At 48.8% G+C, this 21,652-nt stretch overlaps 1 protein-coding gene across 5 annotated transcripts in view; it reads left to right on the plus strand.

The window, feature by feature from the left end:
• The window catches only part of GGA1 (golgi associated, gamma adaptin ear containing, ARF binding protein 1), a 144,287-nt gene that overhangs the window by 57,444 nt on the left and 65,191 nt on the right, over positions 1-21,652 (plus strand). For 4 of the 5 annotated variants that reach the window (XM_029590097.1, XM_029590095.1, XM_029590098.1 and 1 more), the window contains 4 exons: positions 105-203; positions 1,180-1,303; positions 9,845-9,945; positions 10,866-10,946. In XM_029590097.1, the coding sequence (XP_029445957.1) occupies positions 120-203; positions 1,180-1,303; positions 9,845-9,945; positions 10,866-10,946 (390 nt within the window). In that variant the 5' untranslated portion in view covers positions 105-119. The remainder of the gene's footprint in view (positions 1-104; positions 204-1,179; positions 1,304-9,844; positions 9,946-10,865; positions 10,947-21,652) is intronic. The other variant, XM_029590100.1, reaches the window with a different exon arrangement.

The following is a 21,652-nucleotide window of genomic DNA, read 5'->3' on the forward strand; positions in this document are numbered from 1 at the left end:
GCCAGAGTCTGTGCTCGTTTCAGTGCTTGTGCTACTGCAGGGAGTTATGACGTGCAGAGGAGGGCTCCTTTAGTCTCTACACTATCTTGTCATCTCTTGGACAGGTGCTGGAAGAGTGCATGAAAAACTGCGGCAAGAGATTCCACAGTGAAGTCGGCAAGTTCCGATTTCTCAACGAGCTCATCAAAGTGGTGTCACCGAAGGTGGGTTCCCAGCTCATGGCCGCAGCAGGTGTGATTAGGGAATGGGGAGCTTTACCTCCCTCTGGGAATAATCAGGAGGTGGACATTAAGGTGTGTCCAGGCATGGCTGGGGCTTCAGCTTGCAAGAAGGGATGCACTCTGCCCTGAGTCACTAGCTGCTGTTGGAGTTCTATCTTTCTAGTTGCTGGAACAGAGAGAGGAGAAAGGGCATTTGCTTCCCTAGAAAGGATTAGTTTGGGGGGGGGGGGGGAGATTAGAGTTCTTTTTAATTTTTACTTTTTTGAAGGATTGCATTGGTTAAATTGCAGTTTTTAATGCAGAGAGAAACCAGATCTGATTAGAATACAGACTAAAGCACAGCATTAACTAATGCAAATTCATTAAAAGGCTTGAATGTATGAGTGATTTTAGTGTGCATTAATACACAAAGCTTTTCTGCCTCCCCCATGTACTCCTGTGTCCTCATGTCCTGTGTGTATATCCATCTGTCCCATGCAGATGAAGCATAGCTGTCAGAAGTCAGTAAGGAGGTCTCTTCTTATGCTATGGTTCCAGCTGTCACATCCCCACCCACTCCTTAGCAGGTCTCACCCATCCTCATCTGACAACCTGAGACATTGTTGACTACTGTTTTATCATCAAGATGGGGGTTGAGGGTCAAATTCCAGCAGCCATGAAATTGGCCACTGAGCTTTTAGATTGACAAGCTGCAGAGCAGGCTTAGCTGGGTTATAGATAAGTGAGTCCTTTTAATTTTCAGCACTTAGACACACATGGCCTGCCCGGCACTGTCTCTTTGCCATTCAGCATTGCCCATTGTCAGGTTGGCTTTCAATTGCAGTCATGTGGCGTGGATAATCTTACTTAGTGTTCTGCTAGGGCACCACATGCCTCCATGAAAATCTACCCCTATGTGCTTGTTTACAACTGCATATAATGATCTTTCCTTTAACCTAATTTCTTCTCCTCTCTTCAGTACTTGGGAACTCGTTCTCCAGAGAAAGTGAAGTTAAGGATCATAGAACTCATGTACAGCTGGACTCTAGGCCTTTCCGATGAACTCAAAATCTCCGAAGCCTATCAGATGCTTAAGAAACAAGGTGAGGCCTCCCTGACTATTCATCTGTGGATAAGTTTTGTAAACGTCACAGACATAGGCACATAGCTGATTTCTTTCTGTGCTAAAAAAAAAAAAAAGGGGGGGGTAGGAGAGAGCTAAGGAGAAAAGGCATAGGATAGCAGGGGTGTGCCTAGAGTAGTCCCTCAGCACTAAGGAGGAAAGAGGAGTGGCTGTAGAGGAGTCTCAGCATAAAAGAGGTGGGGTAGGAAGAATGGAAGGATGTGCTGGGGGAATATCTCAGCGATAGAGGGATAGGAGAGGGATGGGTGTGGGATAGGTCTCAGAAGCCTAACATTGCTATGTTTCTGTTCAGTGAGGTTACAGACATTCCTTTTTGCAATTTCGTTGAAGAAGTGAGTTTGTGCTTCTTAGTTAAGTAAAGTTTATTCATGGGAGAATTCTGCACAAAAAAATGTAAAATTCCCTGTACGTACCTGGATCAGTCCAGACAGCTGGGTTTTGACTCCCCTCCAGCAGATGGAGACAGTTTTCGACTGATGCTGCCAGTTAAGTTGAGGTGCCATCTACAGTTTGCCAGTATTTCTCTGTCTCCAGCAGATGGTAGAGGTGCAAATCCCTGCAGTCTGAGTTTCCAAAAAAACAAATATCAAGGAAACTAAAGAAGAGTGGGGAAGACCTTGGACTTTTGAAGTCTCTTCAGCCTCTCAGGGGGTTGCTAGGTCCCGGGGGAACCATCCCCCCTGGTAGTTGAGGCATCGGGGCAGAGGGTTGGAGACATTGTCACCTGCCCCCCTTCAAGCAGCTGCCAGGGTTGACACCGGGAAGCCCGGCTCACTCACCCTGCCAGGGGATGGTAGGAACCTGCAGCGGGGCACTCAAAGTTTATTTTAAAAAAAAAAAAGGCTGTTTTCGGCACAGGTAGGCTCAGTGCGTCCCGGCTCTTGCTTCCAGTGGCTCCCCTGCTGTCTGCTGTTTGTTCAGCGCTGCCTTTCTCGGTCCAGGTTCGCAGACCATACCGCATGGGGCGGCCTGTAGTGCTTGTGGAGCCTCGCGCACGTGACTTCCACGCGACGGCCTTTGTTTGCAGTGGGGAACCTCCGGAGCAGCTGTTGGGACGCCGTCTTCGCGCTGGGAGCCTGGCGGGCTTGCGTCGGCACAGAAGTCCTCAGGGGACCCGTTCCCGCTTAGCGCAGGAACGGAGCCCATTTTGGCTGCATTCGCACGGCCCCGGGGAGGGGGATTCCCCTTCGTTGTCACCGCAGCCTTAGGGCTCTGGAGGGGGCTGCGTCGAGGTGGCCAAGGATTTCTCCTCAGGGGAAGGCGAAGAGGAGGGATCTGACTCCTTCTCTGTTTCTGCAGACTTTGTTCACTTTCTAAGCAAAGTTTTTAAAGCAATACGCTCAGCCAGATCCACGGCCATAAAGGGGTTTCCTTTGGTTGCCGGAGGATCAAGCACCCACAGCAGGAAGAGGTGGCCCCGGCAGCTCCCAAAAGGCCTGGGGCCCCTGAGGGGTCGTGGGCCCCCAAGGGGGCTTGGCCAGTATGGTCAGGGGCCTCCCCCTCAACTGGGGGTTCCTCCCTCACTACCACTTGGGCATCAGATCCCAGGGGGGGTGTCTCTTGATGTCTGGGTCCTGGTGTCCGTTTCTCTCCCCCCCCCCCCGCCCCCCCCCCGTCTCATCTGGATGCGCCAGGTCTTGCAGGGGATGACCCCAGAGTGGTGCATTTGTTTCGCCCTGAAGAGCAAGACCCCCTAATTTCCACCATACTTGAGGCCCTGCAAGAGAGCATGATGCTAGGGGCCGTGATCCTGTGATGCTGGGGCTTAGGGGTCCCACTGTGGCTTTCCCTTTTCATATGTCGGTCAGTGCCCTGCTCTTCAGGGAGTGGAATACTCCGGATGCCAGTTTGAAGGTGAGCAGGGCCATGAATAAGCTATACCTGCTTCTGGATGAGGCGCTAGATCTTCTCAAGATCCCAAAGATGGACGCAGCTGTGTCCGCCATCACCAAGAAGACGACCATCCCTGTCACTGGTTCCGTGGCACTCAAGGACCTTCAGGATAGGAAGCTTAGAAATTCACCTCAAGAAGATTTTCGAGGTCTCTGCTCTGGGGGCTCGGGCTGCTATGTGTAGCAGCTTTATGTTGCGGGCTGGCCTTCGTTGGGGGCAGCAGCTCCAGATGGATAAGGCCCTTTCAGAAGCAGAGTCCCTCCAGGCGGAGCAGCTGGAGGCCGTGGTGGCCTATACTGTGGATGCATTGTAAAATCTGCTGCGGACCTTGGGTAGAACCATGATGTCCACTGTTTCCACTCACAGACTCCTTTGGTTGAGAAATTGGGCAGTGGACATCTCCTCCAAAGCGCAGCTGGGCTCTCTACCTTTTAAGGGCAAGCTGCTGTTTGGTAAGGAGTTGGAGGAGATGATTAAATCCTTGGGGGAGAACAAAGTTCACAGGTTGCCTGAAGATAAGCCCAAGGCAAGGCCTTCCTTTCCCTTTTATACACGGTTTCAGGGAAATCGTAGGTTTCGGGCCTCTAGATCATCTTCGTCCAGACAACCGTTGAGCAGGCAGCACTCATGGAGTCAGCCTTTTTTGTTGTCGTCAGTCCGGCAGAGATGGTACCGCCCAGGATGTGAGTGGAACAAAGTCTTCCCAATGAGGCGAATCTGGTCCCCTCCTCAGTGCCACTAATAGGGGGTCGGCTGGCTCTCTTTTACAAGGAGTGGACCAAGATTACCTCCGACCAGTGGGTCTTGGACATGATAAATCAAGGTTACGTTTTAGAATTTGCTCGGCCTCTAGGGGGTCATTTTCTCATCTCCCCATGCTCTTACCAGCAAAAAGTGTTAGCTGTGCAGGCCACATTCCATCATCACCGAGAGCTGGGAGCCATTGTGCCGGTACCCCCAGCAGAGCGAAGGACAGGCAGGTACTCCATCTTCTTTGTGGTACCGAGGAAGGAAGGTACTTTCTGGCCCATCCTGGATTTGAAGAAGGTGAACGGAGCTCTTCGGGTGCCGCGCTTCCGTATGGAGACTTTGCAGTCAGTAACCATAGCAGCTCACAGGGGAGTGTTCCTCGCATCCCTGAACTTGACGGAGGCTTACCTGCACATCGGAATTCGGCCCAACCATCAAAGATTCCTCCGCTTCATGATTCTGGGGGAAACACTTCCAGTTTTGCGCCCTGCCTTTCGGCTTAGCAACAGCGCTCAGGTGGTGGTGTGGTGGCAGCTGCCCTTCGGAAGCACGGAGTTCTGGTGCACCCTTATTTGAATGACTGGTTGATCCAGGGGAAGTCAGACTCCCTCTGTCGGGAGGCGGTTGATCGGGTCCTGTGCCTCTTGTGGTCCCTGGGGTGGATAGTCAGTTTGGCCAAGCGTCATTTGGTTCCCTCTCAGACCTTGGAGTTGCTGGGGGCCCTTTTCAACAAAAGGTCGGGCAAGGTGTTTCTCACAAAGGAGCGGATCCACAAATTGCAGGCTGAAGTTCGCTCGCTGTTGACCATGCACATTCCCAGAGTCTGGGATTATCTGCAAGTTCTTGGATCGATGGCATTAATCCTGGACTTGGTCCCGTGGGCCTTTGCTCATATGAGGCCTCTTCAATCAGCTTTGCTATCCCGTTGGGACCCAATCTCCAAGCAGTTTCAGCTACTGTTTCCGCTTACAGAATCTGTGTGGTCCAGTCTTGCCTGGTGGCTCATCCCGAACAGGCGTCGCAGAGGGGTAGATCTGGAAGTTCCCTCTTGGATAGTGGTGACCACGGATGCCAGTCTTTCCGGTTGGGGGGGCGGTCTGCCAACACAGATCGGTCCAGGGTCATTGGTTAAAGATAGAGTCCTCGTGGTCAATCAACCAGTTGGAGACCAGAGCCGTGGGTCTTGCTGTTCAGGCTCTCCTTCCCCTGGTGTGGGGACGTTCGGTAAGGATCCTGTCAGACAATGTGACAGCAGTGGCTTACATAAATCACCAGGGAGGCACAAAGAGCCGAGCAGTAGCCCTGGAAGCCCAGGAATTGATTAGTTGGGCGGAACTGCATCTGGAAAGGATAGCGGCCTCTCATATTGCGGGCATGGACAACATTCAGGCGGACTTCCTAAGTCTGTACCAATTGGATCCCAGAGCGTGGATGCTTTCGGAGGATAACTTTCACCTGATTTGCAGCAGGTGGGGTCACCCCTGCACAGACCTGATGGTGACTTTTTGCAACACCAAGGCCCCAGGGTTCTTCAGTCTGTGTCTGGATACGGCGCAGAAGGGGTGGACGCTCTTGTCCTCCCTTGGCTATTGGATGTTCTGCTGTACGTGTTTCCACCATGGCCACTAATTGGCAAGGTTTTGCACAGAGTAGAGGTCCACTGAGGGGATATAATCCTCGTAGCTCTGGAATGGCCAAGGCAACCGTGGTTTGCGGACCTTGTAAATTTAATGGTAGACGGTTCATTGTGATTTCCGCTCCGGCCGGATCTCCTCTGTTAAGGTCCCATTTGTTTGGAAGGGGCAGATTGCTTTTGTCTAGCGGCCTGGCTTTTGAGAGGGAGCTCCTAAGGAATAAGGGTTATTCGGATGCGGTGATTGCTACTCTCTTGCAGTCCAGAAAGACCTCTATCTCCCTGGCATATGTCAGGGTGTGGGGTGTGTTTGCGTCTTGGATTGTGGAACACAAGATGGTCCCCGCTCGTGCCTCCGTGGGTGATGTCGGCCTTTTTGCAAGCTGGTCTGGTCAAAGGCTTATTCTTTAATTCTCTGAGGGTTCAGGTGGAGTTCGCTTGGCGGTGCACACTGACATCGTGCGCTTCCTGCGGGGAGTTAAACACCTGCATCCACCCTCCAGAATCCCCGTCCTTCCTGGAGTCTCAATCTGGTGTTGAGGGCAATGTGTATGTCGCCATTTGAACCTTTGAAATGTGTGACACTGAAGGATCTTACTTTGAAAGTGATTTTCCTGGTGGCTATCTCATCAGCTCGGCGGGTGTTGGAGCTTCAGGCCTTATCCTGTAGAGAACCCTTCTTGAGGATTTCTGATTCAGGAGTATCCTTTAGAATGGTTCCCTCTTTTCTGCCTAAGTGATATCATCTTTTCATTTAAATCAGTCTGTGGAGCTCCTTTCCTTCCCGGATTCGGGCCCTTCTACCCCTCAGTCCTGACATTTATGTAGTTTGGACGTGTGACAGGCTTTATGTTACTTGGAGGTTATTAACAGTTTCTGCCTGTTGGATCATCTTTTTGTGCTGTGGAGTGGCCCCAGGCAAGGGCAGAAGGCTTCTAGGGCCACTATTGCTCGGTGGTTGAAGGAGGCTATCAGCTCTGCGTACATCGCCAAAGGGCGGCTGGTGCCTACTAGGCTTCGTGCTCATTCTACCCAATCACAAGCATCCTCTTGGGCTGAGTGTCTACAAGTTTCGCCACAGGAAATCTGTAGGCAGCTACTTGGAAATCTTCGCACACCTTGCCAGACATTATCATCTGGATGTCCAGGCCTCAGGTTTTGGTGACAGTGTGCTTCGAGCAGGAGTCTCTGGGTCCCACCCAGTGTAAGGAAGCTTTGGTACATCCCAGCTGTCTGGACTGATCTGGGTACGTACAGGGAAAGGAAAATTGGTTCTTACCTGCTAATTTTCGTTCCTGTAGTACCACGGATCAGGCCAGACTCCCGCCCATGTTGGGATACGGGAATTGGAGAGTCCGGCTCGATCAGTGTTTAGTTTCAGATTCTGGTCCTGCGCAGGTGTGTTGTGCAGGTAAGAGTTCTTTCTCAATCTACAAGGTTTTCTTCTTTCCTCTGCTCATTTGGGGAGAAATTGTACATAGTATGGTTGTTTTTTCCTATTCATCTGGCTTGGTTACAGTTCAATACTGGCAGACTGCAGGTGACACCTCGACTTAACTGGCAGTGTCGGTCAAAAACTTGTCTCCATCTGCTGGAGGGGAGGCAATCGAAAATTAGCAGGTGAGAAACAATTCTCCTTTCTACAAAATATTGCATATTTTATATTGGTCAAAATAACACAATATACATAACCAGTCTTTAAATAATTAATTAAAATGTAATACAGAAAAAAGTTATTACTTAAAGATGCAGAGTTTTTATTTATTTATTTATTTATTTATGGGTTTTATATACCGGAGTTCCTGTATACAATACATATCACTCCGGTTCACAGTTAACAATAATAACTACTGCCGGGTGGCAGTTTACATGGAACAAATCTTAGAACAAATCAGAACACTTGATCTAAGTAATAAGTTTTAAATATTTTGAGCAGAATTTCCCTAGAAATACATTGTGAGAATGCCCCTTCCACCCTCTCTCCCTACTCCCCTGGCCAGTCTCCTTTCACTTTGCTTTCTCAGGCCCCCCCAACTCCACTCTCCATTACCTCTCCCCTTCCCTGGTAGGCCCAGCCCCTTCCATTCTTCTCTACTCACAGAATTTGACCCCTCTCTCAATACTGCCCCTCACATAGGTTCCCTCTGTCCCACACACACACACACTCTCTCTCACACACACACACAACCCCTCATACAGGCTCCCTCTCTCTTGCTCACACACACACATACAACCTCTCATACAGTGTATGGTTCTTGCCCTCCTATGCCAGACACAAGACTCAGAGAAAATTTAGTAATTTAATAAAATGTTTATTATAGGAAATAAATGATTTGCCAATCACAGTATGTATGTCTGGGAAGGAGAAATGCATAAGATCCCTCCTCACCTATGTCACAATCTTACAAGGCTTATATACATTTTTTCTAGTTACCTTTGCCAAGTATTGATCATTTCTAAATGTGTCATTCTGGCCTGGCTTACCCTCCCTAAACCACCTGCACCCCAACATCTGTTCTCCTTCCTTTCTTTCTTTCATGTCCAACTTTCCATGCTATTTTTCATCTCCCTGCAATACTTTGTAGAAAGACATAGATCTCTTATCAGTCTTTGTATTCTCCTTTGTAGTTCAATCTCATATCGCACACTGTCTTGAGATGGCCTTCACTTCTTGCTGACTTAGGCCCACCTCCTTTAGTTGTAATTAGCTGCTTTTCTTACAGCAAACAATACAGCACATATTTGACATGTGCTGGCACAGGCTTAGCAAGATCTAGTACAGCAGTCCTGCAGACAGAATTATACAACAGGCTCCCTCTCTCTTGCATGCATGCACACACACAACCCCTCATATAGGCTCCCTCTCTTGCACACACACACACAATCCCTTATACAGGCTCCCTCTCTTGCACACACACACAACCCCTCATACAGGCTCCCTCTCTTGCGCATGTGCGCGCGCACACACACAACCCCTCATACAGGCTCCCTCTCTTGCACATGCGCTCACATACACACAACCCCTCATACAGGCTCCCTCTCTTGCACATGCGCTCACATACACACAACCCCTCATACAGGCTCCCTCTCTTGCGCATGCATGCGCTCACATACACACAACCCCTCATACAGGCTCCCTCTCTTGCGCATGCGTGCGCTCACATACACACACAACCCCTCATACAGGCTCCCTTTCTTGCGCATGCGCTCACACACACACACAACCCCTCATACAGGCTCCCTCTCTTGCGCATGCGCTCACACACACACACAACCTCTCATACAGGCTCCCTCTCTTGCGCATGCGCTCACACACACACACACACACACAACCCCTCATACAGGCTCCCTCTCTTGCGCATGCGCTCACACACACACACACACACACACAACCCCTCATACAGGCTCCCTCTCTTGCGCATGCGCTCACTCACACACACAACCCCTCATACAGGCTCCCTCTCTTGCGCATGCGCTCACACACACACAACCCCTCATACAGGCTCCCTCTCTTGCGCATGCGCACACACACACAACCTCTCATACAGGCTCCCTCTCTTGCGCATGCACACACACACACAACCCCTCATACAGGCTCCCTCTCTTGCGCATGTGCTCACACACACACACACACACACACACAACCCCTCATACAGGCTCCCTCTCTTGCGCATGCGCTCACACACACAACCCCTCATACAGGCTCCCTCTCTTGCGCATGTGCTCACACACACACACACAACCTCTCATACAGGCTCCCTCTCGCGCATGCGCACACACACACACAACCCCTCATACAGGCTCCCTCTCTTGCGCATGCGCTCACACACACACACACACACACACAACCCCTCATACAGGCTCCCTCTCTTGCGCATGCGCTCACACACACACACACAACCCCTCATACAGGCTCCCTCTCTTGCGCATGCGCTCACACACACACACAACCCCTCATACAGGCTCCCTCTCTTGCGCATGCGCACACACATAGGCTCCCTTTCTCTCACATACACCCTCAAACATGCTCTCTCTCACTCTCACTCACACACACACACACCTTCTACACTCAGACTCTTGCTCACCGGAGCAGTAGCGCAGAATTCTATCAGAAGTAAAAGTTAGTGACAAGCTGTAGCAATTTTTTTTTTTTGTTTTTTAAGCACTGGAGAGAGTGTAGCAGCTGGAGCTATGCCACTGAGCTTTATTCTTATTTCTCTGAAGGAATTGTTAAAGAAGACCCAAAGCTCCCAGAGGAGGCACGACTCCCACCACCCCCACCCCGTCCCAAGAACGCCATCTTCGATGATGAGGAAAAGTCCAAGGTACAGAGTAATGAGATAAATTGCTGGGCTTGGGTTCGTGTCCAAGCACAGTAATAGACTAGTGTTTGTAACAGTCTTGACTGCCTTTCATTGACGTGTGTGTAATTTGTTTTCACCCCTTTTCCACTGGATGGATGCCTCAGGGTAGTGTAGACAAGAATAGGCACTCTAGCCAGCAAAAGAATCAAAAACTGATTAAATAATTCCCTTCACACCTCCAAGTTGTCTGTCTAGAACAAGGCGGTTATGACATTTTCTTTCCGTGTGCTGTCTTAGACGTCTTGCATTGCTGCTGCCAGTAGAGAAATGGGTTGAGTTTGGTAGTAATGAGAGAGTGCAGAACTGTTGTCATGCATAAAATTGAAAGCTCCCCTCACTCCTCAAATGTGGTTTCACATATGTGCAGTAGTCTGTCCCTCTCCTCCCAGCGCCATAAAGTGCCCAGGGCTGTGTTGCTGCCCCCCCATTAAGACCATCTGTTTCTTTTTTTTTTTATTACACAATGCATGTTTCAGTACAAAGTTTGTCTGCTTCATGTGCTAAAGTCATTTCTTCTTCACCTCAAAAAAAAAATTTCAGCACATGCACCAAGCACCTGCCTTTCCTGTTTGCTCTGCTACTGCTGCCTTAATTTGGAACTTCGATGTGGCTGTGAAGGAGGGATGGCAGCGTATACAGAAAGAAATGTTTGAGGAGTTTCTGCAAAGAGATATTAATTTGTGAATGCTTTGCCTTTATACTATTTAATAAAAGGAGATTGGTTATTGGTTTTTCAACACAGAGAGTACAACTTTCTTCTCATTTGGAACAATTATGTCTTGTTTGATTTGTTTAGAGGGTGTCTCGCCTTCTGAACTGCCCTTTCCTTCCTTCTTTGGATCTTGGCTCCTGACCTCTCTTCCTGATTACCTCCATTTCAGATGCTGGCTCGTCTTCTGAAGAGCTCCCATCCCGAGGATCTCCGAGCCGCTAACAAACTCATCAAAGAGATGGTCCAGGAAGTAAGTGCAGTGCTATGTTGTTTTGAGACTATTTTGGGTGTTAAACTTTGAGCTGAGAGAAGGATGGAAGGCACTTGCTTTTCTGTGTCTGCTCCAGAGATTGGAGAGGTAGAAAACCAGGTGGAAAGATTTAGCAGGAATTAAAGGCTTTGGAGGAAAAACAAAACTAGTTCACCAGCTTGTTAATAAAGTAAATGTAAATTGGATCTTTGATCCAAAGGAAAATTGGAAGTGCTTTGGAGGCAAAAGAGATGAGAGGGTATGAAGATAAAATTGAATTGGTTGTTTATTCTTTCAAAAAGTACTAAAATTAGGGGACACACAATGAAGCTACTTGGTGATGCATTTAAAACTAATAAGAGAGAATATTGTTTTACTAGATGCATAATTAAGCTCTGGAATTCATTGCCAGAAGATGTGGTGATAGCTGTTACTATAGCTGGATTTAAAAAAAGGTTTGGACAAGTTCCTGGAGGAAAAGTTCATTCCCTGTATGTACCTGGATCAGTCCAGACTCCTGTGTTTATGCATCCCTGCCAGCAGATGGAGACAAAGTTTCACTGATAATGCTTCATAATCCCTGGTGCCACTTGCAGTTCCTCAGTATTTCTGTCTCTAGCAGATGGTGCCTGGTGCATAAACCAACAGTTCTGCAGTCTGGCAAGTTTTTGTATTTTTTGTGAGCCTTTCCTCCTAGGGGTGTTTGGCTCCTGGTGGATCCTTCCCTGTTTGTTTGAGGTGGACGAGCTGGAGGTCGGGGACCTTTTTGTATGCTCACTCCATTAGTCCGTGGGGTGTAAATCTGGTGGTCCAGATCCCTCCCCTTCATAAGACTGCTCAGGTGGCTGTGGGCTCAGGGTGGCTGGTACTTTGTTACTTAGCTTGCCTTTTTCTTTTTCCCTTTTTCCCTTTTTTTTTTTTTTTTTTTTTTTTTTTTAAGATTCTGGTTTCAGCCTTTCTCTCCTTATTTTTTGAACTTGAGCTGGACAGCTCTGTGTTCCATACTGAGGAGAGGTTGGTCAGATTTAGTTAAAGTTGTGTTTATTAAAAAAAAAAAAAAAAAAAAGTAAGACTGTCTCACACGGGTGCCTCTCTCCCTCCACTCATTCCTAGTAGCGAGGGGAAAGGCTTATTTCATCTCTCCCAATCTTGGTGGGGCTCTTGGTTCGGCAGGGGGAGTTTCCCACAGAGTAAAGGATGGTTCATGGCTCCGTTTGCCATGCATGTAGAGCGGTGCTGGTGCAGCTGAGCCATTTAGGGCTATGTGCGGCCTGCGTATCGGGGTGGGGGGGGGGCTGAGGGGGGGAGAGGAACCATTGGAGCCCCTGGTTGCCCATGAAATGAAGGAAGCTGTATTCAGGCTCCCCCACGATGGCCATTTCTGATCGCCGAAGTGCGGTCCGCATAAGGCCCCGACTTCCATCTATGCGGGAAAGGCGGCCATCTTGGCTGCTCTGGTAGCACTGCCCGAACAGACGGAGGAGGAGGGAGATTTTCCTCCGCGGCTTTCTCAGGCCCACTGGATCGCTGGGGGGGGTAGATGAGGAGGTTGACTCAGATCTTTCCCATACCTGCATCCTCTACTACTGCAGCCAAGCAGCTCCCGAAGGCTCCTTGCGCTTTCTGTGCACGTTTTGTCCTGCTACTGCATGAAGCTTATTTAGTTCAGCAGGCAGGGCTAGGAGGCCAGTCTGGGCTGGACCTCTAGGCCTGAGCAGTCCCAAGGTAAAAGGCCTCCCTTGGGGCAGCATTTGCTGCATCCTGTGCTTGCTGGTGAGGACTCGGATGACTTTGGGTCGCAGGAGACCCCCCCGGGGCGCAGGAGGCATTGTTGTCACGAGACCAGGGTGTTGATCCGGATGTGGTCTGCTTGTCTCGGGGGGGGGGATGATTTGGAGGATATTCCAATTTAGGAGGGGGATGACCCCAAGGTACTCTGATTGTTCCTGAAGGAGAAGTTAGGCCCTTAGATTCCTCAGGTGTTACAGGAACTTGGGCTAAAAGTCCTGCAGGAAGACTCTGACATGGAAGAGGTGGATCCAGTCCTGGATGGACTTTGGGGATCCCCTGAGAGCTGTTCCCTATCTTAAATCTGTGAAAAAGATGGTGGATCAGGAATGGGGAGCTCCTGACTCTGGCTTGAGAGTGGGAAGGGCAATGGCTAAGCTCTATCCTTTGCCGAAACAGACGTTAGAGCTCTTTTCACTTCCAAAGGTGGACGCTGTGGTTTCGGCGATACAAAGAAGACGACTATCCCCGTCCTGGGTTCAATGATATTGTTGAAGGATGTTCAGGATCGGAAGCTGGAGATTCACCTCAAGAGGATATTTTAGGTGTCGGCCCTGAGTCTGTGGGTGGCTATCTGCTCCAGCTTTATCCAAAGAGCTTGCCTGCGCTGGGTACAACAGCTTCAGGATGGGCAAGCAAAATCAGAAGACCAAGCGCTCAGCTTTATCCGCCTCTATTTGCGTACATGACGCAGAACTTCGTCACGTATTATGGGATCTGCTGTGTCAGCAAGGTGATTATTGTGGCTGCGTAACTGGTCAGCGGATGAGTCATCTAAGTCGCAGTTGGGGTCATTGCCTTTCAAAGGATGCCTTTTGTTTGGAGAGGATCTCGAGCACTTGATGAAGGATCTGGGAGAGAAAGCAAAATTGCTTACCTTGTAATAGGTGTTATCCCAGGACAGCAGGATGTAGTCCTCACATATGGGTGACATCAGTAATGGAGCCCTATCACAGAAAACTTTCTGTCAAAGTTTCTAAAAAGCTTTGACTGACACTGGCGCACTGAGCATGCCCAGCATGCTATGATCCCTGCGTCCACAGGGGTCTCCCTTCAGTCTCGTTTGTAGAATTATGCGTAAGCGAAAATATAAAAGAAAATAATAAAACGTATCGGACCCTACTCCGCGGGGTGGCGAGTGTGTTCTGTGAGGACTACATCCTGCTGTTTTGGGATAACACCTATTACAAGGTAAGCAATTTTGCTTTATCCCAGGACAAGCAGGATGCTAGTCCTCACATATGGGTGATTAGCAAGCTATAGGCTGAGTCATTTTGTAGTGAATCAACATTGCAGTATTGTTGGTAAAAATGAGGCAGCCAAAATCACAGCAGGTTGGATGTAGAAGGAGTTGGGAATATATTGGAAACAAGTTCCGTAAGACAGATTGTCTAAAGGCCGAATCTTGTCGTTCTTCTATGCCCAAGCAATAATGAGCTGCAAAGATGTGAAGGGAACGCCATGTTGCAGCTTTACATATGGTAATAATGGGCACTGAACGATAGTGTACTACTGATGTAGACATAGACGTTACTACGTGTGCTTTTACTCGCCCTTGGAGAGGAACTTTTGCTTTTTCATAACAGATTTTGATACAGTCTGTTAGGCAGTTGGAGAGAGTCCGTTTTACTACCACAACTCTTGGTTTATTTTTTGTGAAAAGAAACAGAGTTGGTTGGATGTCCTATGGACCGCCATGTGGTTCAGGTAAAAAGCTAGTGCATGTTTTCAGTCTAAGGTGTATAAGACTCTCTCTCCTTGGCTAGAGAGAGGTCTTGAAAATAAAGTAGGCAAGACTATTGACTGATTAAGTGAAAATCTGTTACTACTTTTGGTAGGAATTTGGGGTGAGTGCAAAGGACTACTTTGTCATGCAGGAACCTTATATAGGGTGAGTATGTGACGAGAGGTTGCAACTCACTGACCCTCCTAGCCAATGTAATGGCTACTAAGAAAATTACTTTCCATGTAAGAAATTTCTTGCCGCAGGAATGTAGTATACTTAGGTCCCATTTAATGACCAGTGGTCAAATGGGAGGCTTAAGGTGAAGTAAGCTTCTCATAACCCGACATACTAGGGGTTACGCTGTTATTGGCGTATCCCCTATTTCCTTGTGGTATGCCGCTGTGGCATTTAGGTGTACCCTTACAGAGGATGTCTGGAGACCAGAATCCGAAAGGTGATATAGGTAATCTAGTACAGAAGGAGTGGGGCAAGAAAAAAGGTGAAAAACCTGTTTGTGTGCACCACTTGGTAAATCTAGTCCACTAAAAGTGGTAAGGTTTACGTGCGGAAGGCTTTCATGAAGCTAGGAGGACTTTAGTGACTTGTGTTGAAAGATTAAATGGTTGCAGAATTTCAACATTCAAGCTGTCAGGGCAAGAGTTGTTAGGTTGGGATGATGCAACTTGTCCTGATTCCGAGTTACGAGAGTGGGCGCTGTGCCCAGGCGAATTGGTCTCTGATCGAGAGGTCGAAGAATATGGGAAAACATACTTGTCAAAGCTAGTATAGGGCTAAGAGGACTATTGTTCCTCTGTCCTGTTGTAGATTCACAAGAGTTTTGGGTATGAAGTATGGGAAGCATACTAGTCTCAGGCAGGACGTGAGCCTGAGAAACAGTGAACTCCGTCCCGGTTCAGCATTATAAAAGTGCTGGCTATGAGAGGAGCGGAAGATACACATTTAGGAGGCCCTTGATGGAAGAAAGGTGTCTATGGGAACGCAGTGGAACCATGTGTAGGTAGTAGAATCTGTGCACCGTATGATTCGATTCAGAAGCAGAGGACAAGTTTTGTTGACTTCCGCGGTAGATGTCTCTCGCTACACATGTCCAAGATCATTCGAAAGGATGGACCTATCTGGAGATGGTCTGCTAGTGTGTTCAGTAAGTGTCTGAGATCAGTGGCCCGAGGATGCATAGAATGAGCAAGGGCTAAGGATAAAGCTGTGCAGCTTCATTGCAGAGCAGCTAAGATGTTGTGCATGCTTGTATGTTGGAAAGCAGATTGTCCCTATGCTGTCTGTCTGTATGCACAAAGAATTGATGCAGAGGCAGTATTGGAGGGCATAAGGGTATAACGCATGGTACAAGATCCAGGAAGTTTATGTGGAACTGCTTGGAGCAGAATAGACGCATATTGGGTTGAGAAGATTTGTGGTCAAACTTACAACCTGAAGTAAATGCGAGCGTGAGCAGGATCAGACTAGGATTTTGGTTCTAAATCCGTGATATATAGAGGGATGAAAGCGGTTGAATAGCTTAGAACCACTGATAATGGAATTTCACTGAATCTAACTCATAGCAGTTTTGGTCTATGAGGAAAGTGCATAGTGAAAAAACCTCAGAGCCCGATAATGTAAAATTTGGGGGGGCTAAGGTTATGGAATATGCGCGCAGGGACATGTAGGAATGTATTAGAATGTCTGCGTGGATGCTGGACAGGAAGGTCATTGTGACTGTGGTGTCCAGAAGTGTATAAGGGAATTATAGCAGTGACAGTAATCTTAGATAGTGGACTGCCTGTGGTTATGCAGCTGTCCATGCAAGGAAAGCGTGAATGATGTTGGACTCCGTAGAGAAATAGAAGTCACCGATATTGATTCAATGAAATACGCCAGTTGCTGAAACTGGTGCCACCGGCAGAGCTTGGAATTGTAATATTGTTGACTCACCATGAGGCACCTAGAAAGAATAGAGGTAATGTACTTACTGCGTTTTGGAAGCATGGTAACGAGAGATACAATTTTACCTGTGCCTTCTGAAGAAAATTGGTATTTCTGAGGTCCAGGATGGGCGGAGAGTAACTACTTTCTGTTGAAAGAAAGAATAATGTAATTAAAACTCCCCAACCCCCCTCTTCCCCCCCTCTGCGCTTTGAAGCATGTAGGGGAGTATACCGGGAACCTTGGTACAAGGTGGGGGGTGGCTGCTCTGATATCCGGCCAGTTGGAAAACCGGAAGGTGTTCAACTGGAGGGTTTGATGTAATCTGGATATCATGTAACCTCCCACGGGAGTGAGAGCGGTAAAATCTTACCCGCATTTCTGAGTGCTGTACAAGGAGACATCGAGACCTGTATCAGGCTTCGAGGTGGACTTGTAGTTGAGGCAGCATGTGCTGGATTTCGTGTTTAGCAGAACAGCGAATGCACCTGGAACTTTGGTACCGAAACAGAAACCAAAAGCTAGAGCATTAATCAGTACAGAGCCACGTTGCTGAAAAGGGAGGAAGCCCTGATGCAATCCCAAAGAAAAGAAAGAGAGGTTCTCCTGGTATTGTGGCTGACATAGCTGGCATAGCGATATGTGACACTAATACAGTTCTTGGAAAGTACATGACCTAGAACATTTCGAACTATGTGGCCCGAATTAGAGCAGTTCTTGGAAAGTACATGACGTAGAACATTTCGAACTATGTGGCCCGAATTAGAGAACAAATCTCAATGGGAATGCCGCAGAAGCGGGTACTTACCATCCGACGTGAACCGCCGAAGGATGAGCCGGTGAAGATTGCTGGCTCCGTGGATTTCCGGAGTCCTCGAGGGGTAGCCTGTGGATGTCAACATCCGTCTCAACTCTGATACCTGATATGGTGGTGCAGGTATAGAGGAGACGAGACTGGGCGTGGCTGGCGCTTATACCGTAATGAGCGGAGGGCCAGAATCCTGCACCGATGTCGGTGGGGCACGCCTGGGAACAGGGGAGCCGATTAACGAACTCATGAACCCAACCATTGTCGCAGTGGCTTGATGTCTCTTGGCGTCAGTGCAGAATTCTGCGGACCTCGATCCGGTGTTTCTGGAGCAGGAAGGACTGCCAAAACTGCGTGGAACAGTGCTGATGGCAGTGGTGATGTTGCTCGGCCCGAGCATTGTCCAGCATTGAGAAGGATAGCAGCAATGTGTTGGATGGCATCTGTGGCGGACGGTCATCGTGTCAGTGACTATGAATGCCACGGCGCTTGACCTGGTCATTTTCCAGCACCGAGATGGAAGCCCTCGCTGTTCTGGATGGCGATCGATGACGGACTGTCAGCATGCTTGCTCTGCTTCTGATACGGGGCTTTAATAAGGACCCAAAGCATGGAGCACTGTGTTCAGGCGAGGGCATTATGTGGTGGTGTTATGTCGGCATTGACGGTGTCGATGGCGGCCAAAGTGGCCTCGAGAGTAACGTAAAAATGTATATGAAAAACGATGACTCGTCCAACAATGTTGACAGTGACGGAGCACTGACGACATCGGCGTAGTTATCTATGGGAACGATGTGGCATCGAATAATCGAAAACATCGCTGGTTTCGGAAAAAATGATACCGGCATTGACTAAGTCAATGACCGCATTCATAAAAACGTTGAAGATGCTGATGGGAACGACATGGGTGTCGAGATCATCGATGTATGGAGGTGGGTGCTGACAACATCTGTGGTATGGCCACGGGCATCGACGGTATCGATTGGATCGACTCGGGCAATAATGACGTCCATGGCATTTATGGCTCTGACATGGGCACCGATGGAATCGATGTTGGCATGGATTTCATTGATGGAATGGACATTGGTATAAGTGGAATCCACTTTGGCCTCGATGCCATGCATGTAAATGGCATTGGCATGGATGCCCATCAATGGAAAACAGCCTGGGCATCGATTTCCATCGATGGAAAACAGCCTGGGCATCGATGGCATCCTTAAATTAAAGGATGGCATCAATGGAAGTGCCCCGGGCAACGGTGGCATCGACCCGAGTATGGATGGCAAAGACGAGACAAGGTGTTCGTCGATGGAATCCATCCGGGCAACGATAGCACCGATAAAAGCTAAGGAAATAAATCAGTGCCATGAATGAAAAATAGATGGCACTGATAGAAACGATTAGGGAGGATGGCATCAGGGTACCGCAGGGGAAGGGGTACCTGTGGCATCTAAAAACGCAAGATGGCCTGAAGTGGGGTACTGACGGTAGCGTTGGGGTATCTACTGCGCGAAGGTACTGAGGAAATAAAGGACCTGAATCTACCGGGGCAGTGGCGGCACCGGTAACCGTAGAAGTCCCTGTCCCACTAGCACTAATAGCCAAGCAGAGTGGTCACAGAGGGACACTTGCAGGCTGTGTGTGACTAACTGAAAAATAGGAAGAGGGAAGGCCGCAGTCGATTGGCAGCCAGAAAGGTGACAGGAACCGACTGAAAAAATATGGCATAGTACTCACCGAACGTCGAATTAAACCAATGCGGAGGGAGACCCATGCAGGGAAAAGTGTTTGTGAAGTAAAAATGTAAATCTTTCCGTGAGGAAAAAAGTGTTAGAATTTCTCACAGAGCTCCTAATCACTATGCTTACTGCAGAGCGGAAAAAAGAAGACTGAAGGGAGACCCCTGTGGACGGAGGGATCATAGCATGCTGGGCATGCTCAGTGCACTCAGTGTGCCAGTGTCAGTCAGAGCTTTTTAGAAACTTTGACAGAAAGTTTTCCGTGATAGGGCTCCATTACTGATGTCACCCATATGTGAGGACTAGCATCCTGCTTGTCCTGGGATAAAAAGGTGCCTAAATCACCAGAAGACAAGCCTAAGGTCAAGCAGCCTTTTCCCTGTATGTACCCGGATCAGTCCAGACCTGGGTTATGACTCCTTTCCAGCAGGTGGAGACAGAAAAACTTGAAAGGCAACCTCACTTAACCTAGTGTGCCTCCTGCATCCCTTCAGTATTTCTCTGTCTCCAGCAGATGGAGGTGGTACAAACCCTGCAGTCTTGCCCTGTTTCTGGGGTTTAGACTATCCCTTAAAATTAACCAAGAGTGAACCAGCTATAAGTTGTGAATCAAGCAAGTTTAAAAAAAAAAAAAAGAGAGAGGAAGAAGTTCTTCTGCAGAGGGAAGTTTTCCCAACCCTCCCAGAGGGTTGTTAGATCCTGCGGGGTCATCCTCTCTAGTAGCAGGTTGTTGCAGCTGGGGTTGGTAACACCATGGGGCTCCAGCCAGTCACCTGGACCTGGGAAAGAGATTACTGGTGGTCCAGTCCCTCTCTTAACCCGTGGTGTTTCTGAGCATTTAAAAAACAAAAATCGAAATTTTTGAAAAATTTTCTTTTTTTGGTCTGCTGCAATGCAGAACCCCTCCCCATCAGAATCCCCACATTTTTGACAAATTTTGCCATGTTTTTCACGTGTTTTGGGCCATTTTTTTCCCCCCTCGATGACACAGCCATCTTTGTGTGTGGCATGTGGAGAATCGTCCGCGCGGCTTTCTAGGGCTGGTATTTGCTCCCGCTGCCTACCTGGTTGGGAAGGCAGTTCTTTTTCAGGGTCTGCAGCATCAGCCAAGCCTCAAGGGGCTGAAAAACGATCTGTTCCTCGGGAGCTTCAGGCTGATCCTTTCACCCTCAGTGCAGGGACGGCAGCCATCTTAAACACCTTTGCTGCAGCTCAGGCAAGGGCTATGGGGGAGGGGGAACTTCCTCCAGCACTATCACCGGTCCCTGCCAGTTCTGAGGATACTTTAGATCAGAACCAGGATTCTTTACATGAGGATCCTGTTGTTCCAGGAGGACAGGATGTTGATTCTGATTCCTTTTCTTTGGATTTTGCCCTCCTTATGCACAAAGCATTTTTGGCTTCCCGGTCTCTGCAAGGTGATGCTTTGCCTATGATATCAGGAGGTCGCATCATGCAAGAGGCACCCCAGCTTTGCAAAAGCAGTTCTCTTTTGCGAGAGTCCTTTTGAGATAGTCCTTTTGAGGCGGTCGAAGGCCCTTCAGGGCTTCCTCAGGAAGTGGAGCTGCGGGGGCCAAATCCTCACAATGAGGTGAGGCCGGTCCATTCCACCGTTCCTTTTATAGGAGGTCGTCTAGAGCAGTTTTACAGGGCGTGGGCCAAGATCACTCAGGATCAGTGGGTCCTCAGCGTAATAAGAGATGGTTACACATTAGTTTGCTTGGCCCATTCGCGACCTGTTTCTGTTCTCCCCCTGAAGGTCGTTGGGTGGTTTGGGCAACATTAGGTTACTGGGACTTGGAGCAGTGATTCCGGTTCCGGCTTCTCAGTACAAACAGGGCAAAGGTCGGTATTCCATTTACTTCGTAGTTCCAAAGAAAGAAGGCTTTTTTCATCCCATTCTAGATTTGAAATGGGTAAATGTGGTGCTAAAGGTCCCTAGGTTCTGGATGGAAAAACTATAGTCTGTAATCGCAGCGGTGCACAAGAACGAGTACCTGGCTTCCTTGGTTCTGATTGAGACATACCTACATATCCCCATTCACTGGGATCACCAGCAGTTTCTGAGGTTTATGGTACTGGGTCAGCATTTCCAGTTTCAGGCTCTCCCTTTCGGGCTAGCCACAGCACTGTGCACATTCACCAAGATAATGGTGGTGATTGTGGCAGCATTGCGGCTTGAGGGACTGCTGGTGCATCCTTATCTAGACGATTGGCTCTTCATGGCAAAGTCGGAAGACATTTGTCGTTCTGCAGTGCAAAAGGTAATAAAGACTGGATTCTCTAGGCTGGGTAGTGAATTTGGCAAAGAGCCACCTGATTCCCTCTCTGATTCTCGATTATTTGGGGGCAGGGGCGGATTGGCCTATCGGGGCTTCGGGCATGCCCCGGTAGGCCGGTCACCCCAATCACATGATAGGTGTTGGTTGCGGCAACCTGTGCCTAGGGTGCCAAGACTTAGGGGGCTCCGCGGCAGGCGGCAGAATTTTGAAAGGGCAAAAAGTGCCCTTTCAAAATTCTGCCAGCCCCGACTCGCCCTGCCTGCCCCCCCTCGTGGTCCAGCAGAGGGCCCGGGAGCGATCTGCCGCTCCCAGGTCCTCGGTTGTCACTAAGCAAAATGGTGCCGATGACCTTAAGCCCCACCATATCACAGGGGCCAACCAATGACACCGGTAGCCCGTCACATGGTAGGAATCTTCCATGT

Source organism: Rhinatrema bivittatum, chromosome 2 (genome assembly GCF_901001135.1).
Source record: "Rhinatrema bivittatum chromosome 2, aRhiBiv1.1, whole genome shotgun sequence".
Lineage (NCBI taxonomy): Eukaryota > Metazoa > Chordata > Amphibia > Gymnophiona > Rhinatrematidae > Rhinatrema > Rhinatrema bivittatum.